Source organism: Gloeophyllum trabeum (assembly GCF_000344685.1).
Source record: "Gloeophyllum trabeum ATCC 11539 unplaced genomic scaffold GLOTRscaffold_00006, whole genome shotgun sequence".
In the NCBI taxonomy this organism is placed as follows: domain Eukaryota; kingdom Fungi; phylum Basidiomycota; class Agaricomycetes; order Gloeophyllales; family Gloeophyllaceae; genus Gloeophyllum; species Gloeophyllum trabeum.
In genome coordinates, this window is record NW_006920415.1 from 1,624,781 (window position 1) to 1,630,781 (window position 6,001).

Sequence of the window (6,001 nt, forward strand, 5' to 3'; positions counted from 1 at the left end):
GCAAGGGCGAGAGCATGCTGTGGCGCACAAAGTCGATCAAGCCAACGCGCGCGTCGACTTGCGACCGTTCCGCCACTGACCGTGCCGTCCTCAGGCTCTCTCGCGCACGACAAACTCCAGTCCTGACTCGATGCGCACGATAACTCTGTCGCGGGTACGTCGCAGCGGCAGGCTGCATTACAAAGTAGTATATCTCGAAGACAACTCACAGGATCCTTCTGAACGACGGCCCCGAATGTATTCATTTCCGATCCCGCCTACATTCTACAGCTCCGCCATCGCTGTGAATCCCGCGTGCCTCTGTCTAACCGTGCCAGCGTCAGTCGATTGTCGTTGCCATTGCAGAGCAGATGTAAGCCCAATTGCACGAATGGCACACTCACTACGCAGAGAGTGGCTGCAACTTACCAACATCCAAGACATATTAGTTTACTTTTTGTTGCCTCTGAAAAGTAGACTGAGAGCCGGCATAAGACTTTGTCACAACACGCAGAGTATCAAACCCGTCCGAGAAGCAAGCAGGCTTAAGACTTAGAGTGCAATCCAATGGCAGCAGTGACTTAGATTCTCACTTAGTGTCGAACGTAGAACTGTGCGGCACACCGTGCTTGTCTGCCGCTACGCAGGCCTTCGCGATGTCAGCCATGAATACAATGAAAAGAATATAACAGAAAAAAGGGAAATAATTCACAAAATTCCGAGATCTGCTGATTGATCTGAGCCCTGATTACAAAGAAGCATCAGCCTCTCTGCAGTCAGGGCCCAGCTCGGACAGCAGATCTCTTGCCTTGAAGGCGGGTCTGCTGCGTGTAATAGGAGAATATATTACCTGTAAATATCAAAGTGCATAGCTTCCCATAGAAAGAGGAATACCGTACGCATAGATCACTTGAGGTTGGAAAATCCTGAAAATTTAGAATAATCGTTTCGAGATCTAAGAGTGACTTACGTAAATACCATCAAGAAGGTGCCGCGCGCCGGTTTGGCTAAGCGGATGTCGGCAGAGTGGAAGCACCGCTGAGAGTAATGGAATCAATGTCGTGTGAACGGTTTCACACTTTGCCGACCCTCCGCCTTCGAAGCAAGCATGCCTCATATACTATCACCGTTCAACCGCGAATGTCCTTCCCCGCCGTCATTATGCCCCGATGCTCTTTGACCCCCTTCACTGGGGTCGACACTCCCCATTTCCTTTTCATGAGATGTTGGCTATCCAGTGCTACTGCATGCATCTCACTTGGGTAGATTTCTCACTCATATACATGGCTACTTGCGCGGTGTCGCCACTGCAACGAAGGCTTCGTCGCCCGCGCGCGATCCTGGCCAAACACGACGCAGAGGAGCGTCGACAGGCGCAAGCGAGATCGAGGCGAGCAGCAGAGATCGATCGGAGACGGCGGCTGTGCTGCCTGCCAAATCAAGCAAACGAGAGGTGAGCCTTTGACGCGTCGTCTTTCGCGCTTGACGCTCATTCCGCGTTCCTTCAGCCGACGACTGCTCGCGCGTCCTAGTCCGCTGCTCACGCTTGCTACGGCTCTGAAGTCATGTTAATTAGTTTTTTGGAGAGGTATGTGTCCGTTCTGCGCGATTTCCGCCGCTGCTTGATATTTAATACACGTTCGATGGCGAAGAGCGGTTCCAGCGGTTCAAGGCGATGAATAACCGTTAGTGGGCAAGTTAGCGCAGCGCAATATCGCTGCCTTGAAGGTCTACAATACCCGGGGACGAGAGGGAGTAGCCACGGGAACGGGGGGAGGTTGGCTGCGTTTGAGCGGGTTATGTGCGGAGATTGGAGACGGTTTCGGGGAATATATGTGAATGAATCCACATCTGTGCTCATTTTCCGTCCGATTTCCACTAACGCTGGCTTTGCAAGGTTTGCGTTCCCCTGGTCTGCGCTTTCACCAACTCCCCCTCAACTAACAACACTATTCACGAGTTCCGGCTGTAATCCTTGGCACGCAGCCCCATACGACATGTTTTCTGACTTGAACGCACCAACTGGAGTAGGAGGGGTCTAGCATACGGCTTGTTTGGGCTGGGTAGTGCTATGGTACGTTGTCTCCATTGCGTTGGGTCTCATAGCCGGCGCTCACTCTGTTCCCAGTTATCTAGTTCCCTTATTCCATATTATCAATATATTCCAATTTCGTGCTTGTTTTCCCATCCCACTGATGTGGGGCAACACGATTCAACTGAGAATTAACGGTTCATCGACCCCGGTGAGCGGCTGGGCTTAGCGTTGCGAGCTTGAGGTACGCCGAAGCGATGCTTGTGACTTGTGCAAAGTCTGACCTACATTCAGCTGTTACATCCCAAGGTCGTGCCGCTGGTCTTCGTCACGCGCCAGATCATTGGCAGAGCGTTTCGGCGCCGGCTCTTCTCGTTAAAGTTGCTCCTGCGTCTCGTTACGCGAGACGACGCTTATCTTTTCTATCTGAGAATCTGTCATAGTTGTAAGTATTGATCGCTATTGGCTCGGTCTCCTGCAGGTTCGAAAGGAGATCTACACGGCGTTCAAGAGGGTATGCCGATGGAGTGGCGGGGACTAGGCAGATGTAAGTGTTCGTTTCATGTGCAGCTATTTCAGGTATGGGGACTGACAGCGGAACACTCCTCTGTAACAGGCATCCTCAACCTCCCTCGTTTCCCCCGTCACTCGCCCTCACTCAGTGCTACGGCGAACTTTTGCACGGGTTCCACTACGAGCAGAACGGCTGTAATATGCGCGCGACGGCCGCGCGGCGCTGGTGTGACTTCTGTAGCGACCGTTGGGATTGGTTCAGCGACTTGGTGTGTCTAGCTGTATCGTAGCGCTGTCATTCACTGATTATCCATGGCAGACTACGGCCTCTTCCTCCTCGACAGCAATGAGCTGCAGAGCCGACGACCCGACGCGGACTCCGTGCCCTTGCGTTCCGGCGACGGTATCCCCCGCCAAAAGCACTCTCCGGCTCCCCACACAGCGCGGCCCTCTGTTCTGTCGAGGGGGGGCAGCGTACGTGAACTTTGCGGCACGTTCTTCCCGACGGCCACTCGTCGCAAGGGCTACTCGATGTCGGCATTTCAAGCCCTGACGGCCTTCTCTCCGCTGTCTGGTACTGTCTGGCTCCCGTCAATTCTCGGTCGTCGCTGCCGCCGGTCCTATCCTCTCTGTCTCCTGGTTCGATCTACTGCGCCATCTCCCACGACTGAGGCTCCCAGTCAGCACCTCCGACATTAAGATGCTCGGGCAGACTTGTCTGAGCGCGCACTTCCCACGACGCGCGGTGTTTGGACGCGAATGTCATGAACGGCAGACATGGTATCCTCGCTACCATTGCTTCTGTAAGTTCCCTTTATTGTGATCACACTGTCGTATGGTGACGTTCCACAGTCTTTGTCGCCTCTCGCCGGCACTGAGGACCGGCATCACGATGTAGGCATGGATCGACGCCCGACGAAAGACCTCCCGCTGCCTCTCTACCCCCTCTCAGTGTTTGTCCGTGGTCAGACAAGTAGCCACGAATCAATGTCTGGGGAGCGCCTCCTATCCGCACCTCAGCCGACGAAAGTCAGGTGCCAGTCTCGGGCACTTGGCCCGGATGACCTTTACGACTGTGCGGATGTCCTCGGCCCAATCTGCGGCGAGTCGCGACGTGCTCCTCGCACGTTACATGGCCCTACGTCAATGTACGGACGCATCGCCGCCCCGCGGCCGATGCGAGGGTAGATCGGCTTGCATGAGCGCTAGCCATCTCGCGACGTTCGTGTCCTGAAGGTACGCGTCCGTCTGTTGAAGTCTGCTCCATCATTATCTGACTCTTGCTTATCAATTCCTAGGTCTCATCACGTTGTACCGACGTCTCCGCGACGGCCTCTTCATCGCAAGCGCCGGTCTCTCGGGGGGTCCTGGACAGCAATATAGGTACGAATCGAAGCCCCGCGAGACGTACCCACAGGCCTATCCTTTCAACTTCAAGTTACCACTCCGTGGATGTCTATGGCCCGGTCAGCGGCAATGTGCGCGACGGACATTGGATGAACGGATTGGATGAATCGCTCCGAGGATGAATGGGCTCGCAGAAGGGCCAGCACATATATCCCGAATGTACGTATCTCTCAGTTCCATCATTGTACCGATCTAACTGTCCCTTAACAGTTCCTAGGGCCGTGCGGCGATGATGAGATGTACGGCCTTCGGAGACGAGTCCCAAAGTTGTTGGGCTCGTAGGGACTCGGTCAGGTGCTAACGCGAAGGTGTGTGCTCTTCACTTCCGTCTCTACGCCTTGCTAACACTGTGTGGCTGTCCAGAGTCGAGTGCTGCAAGTCAGTCATGCTACGCCACGAGTACACGGATGCGCTCTTGTCTGCGGGGATCTGCGATGACAATGTAGGTATCGATCGAAGCCCCGCGAGTGAGACCCCTGGGCGTATCGCTGCCGACGTCTCTCCCAAGTCTACGGCAATATGGGGACAAATCGCCGTCCCGCGGGCAACCCGATCCACCCTCGTTGACGTCCTCAATGGCACAGCACTCGGTGCTCATCTGGAGCAGCCAGTTCGAGTCATCAACGCACCGAGGAAAATCTGTGGCTTGGCTCTCCCATGGACCTACGACAATGTAGGGACGAATCTTCGTCCCGTGAGCGAGGTGATCCTTGCTTGTCGATGTCTGGGGGCGTGAATTACACGCTGCCCGCCTTGTGAAGCGTCTGCACACCTTGGCGAACGTCTCCGGATCATCTCCGACTATCGGGAGGTACAACAATGCAGGGACGATTCTTCGTCCCGCGAGCGACCCCAGCCTGCCTCGGCGATACCTCCCAGACCGTCCCTCAGCCCGGACCTTTCGACACGCCGGTAGACAATGTAGGGACGTTTGCTCGTCCAGCCAGCAAGGTCTGAGCCTGCGAAGGGCGCAGGGCTGAGTGGGCCGGAACTTCAGGACACCTCAACAGATATTTATGGCTAGGGGTTCTTACGACAGAGTACGGACGATTCGTCCCAATCCTCGCGCCGTCCCGGTCATGTCGGACCTTTGGAGCAGCAGTCGGGGCAAGCGAGATGAAGTAGGTATGGATCGAAATCCGGCGAGCGCGGTGGGGAGGTATGGGTGACTTGATGTGCAGGTACGTCTTTGTCGATATCGCACAAAAATCTATTGCTAAAACCACGGTATCCTACAACAGCTCGTAATCGTATACCAACCCCACCTATCCCGTCCAAAGACCACTCCTTGAAATTCGCGAGCCTGGTCTCGTCACCTCCGCGAGGACCCGGAGCCCGCGCAAAGCAAATCCAGCGGGCTTTGAGGCCTCGAAAGATGCCTGCCATGATTTTGAAGCGGCGGCGATTCTGGGCGGACGGAGGCGTTAGCGCTCGTCTGCAGACTTGAGGCGGGGAGCGGATGTCCTAGTGCGACTTGTAGTCTCGTCGTATCCCTTGCAGTTGCTCGTAGCGCACTTGTAGGCCCTGATACGTGTCCCTTGTAGTCGCTCCAAGTACACTTGTAGCCTCGAATACGACTCTTTCTCCTCTATACCTCGTTGTACAGGCAATAGTCAAGGAGACTACCCCGTTCTTCAGGGCCGGGTCAAGGAGACTCGTAGTCCCTAATACAGCTCTTCCCCCTCTCTTCAGGGCCGGGTCAAGGAGACTCGTAGTCCCTGATACAGCTCTTCCCCCTCTCTTCAGGGCCGGGTCAAGGAGACTTATGGCTTTTTTCTTATTTGTACACCTCGCTTAGCTCCGCCTATCATTCACCAAACAAAAATTATCGGGTCGACGCACCTCCCACCTCGCCTTTCCCCCTCTCCTGCGTCTGCTCCACCACGTCCGGGTCGTTGCTCACGCCGTCGCTCTCTGCTGCGTGCACGCTGTCACTGTTCGCTGCTCCTTCCTCTCACTCTCGCCGTCGCTGTCTGCTGCTCGTCGCCGAATCGTACTCTCATGCCACGTATGCTCGTCCCGCCCTCCTTGACATCGAACTGGACGAGCAAGTCCTCCACGAAGACCTTC

At 55.4% G+C, this 6,001-nt stretch overlaps 1 protein-coding gene across 1 annotated transcript in view; it reads right to left on the reverse strand.

Annotated features, from left to right (window-relative positions):
- GLOTRDRAFT_76181 (uncharacterized protein) overlaps window positions 1-6,001 on the reverse strand; it is a gene marked incomplete at its 5' end in the record, with an annotated part of 35,109 nt that overhangs the window by 26,757 nt on the left and 2,351 nt on the right. Inside the window, one exon of the mRNA XM_007867787.1 lies at window positions 5,406-5,613. Within this exon, the coding sequence (XP_007865978.1) occupies window positions 5,406-5,613 (208 nt within the window). The remainder of the gene's footprint in view (window positions 1-5,405; window positions 5,614-6,001) is intronic.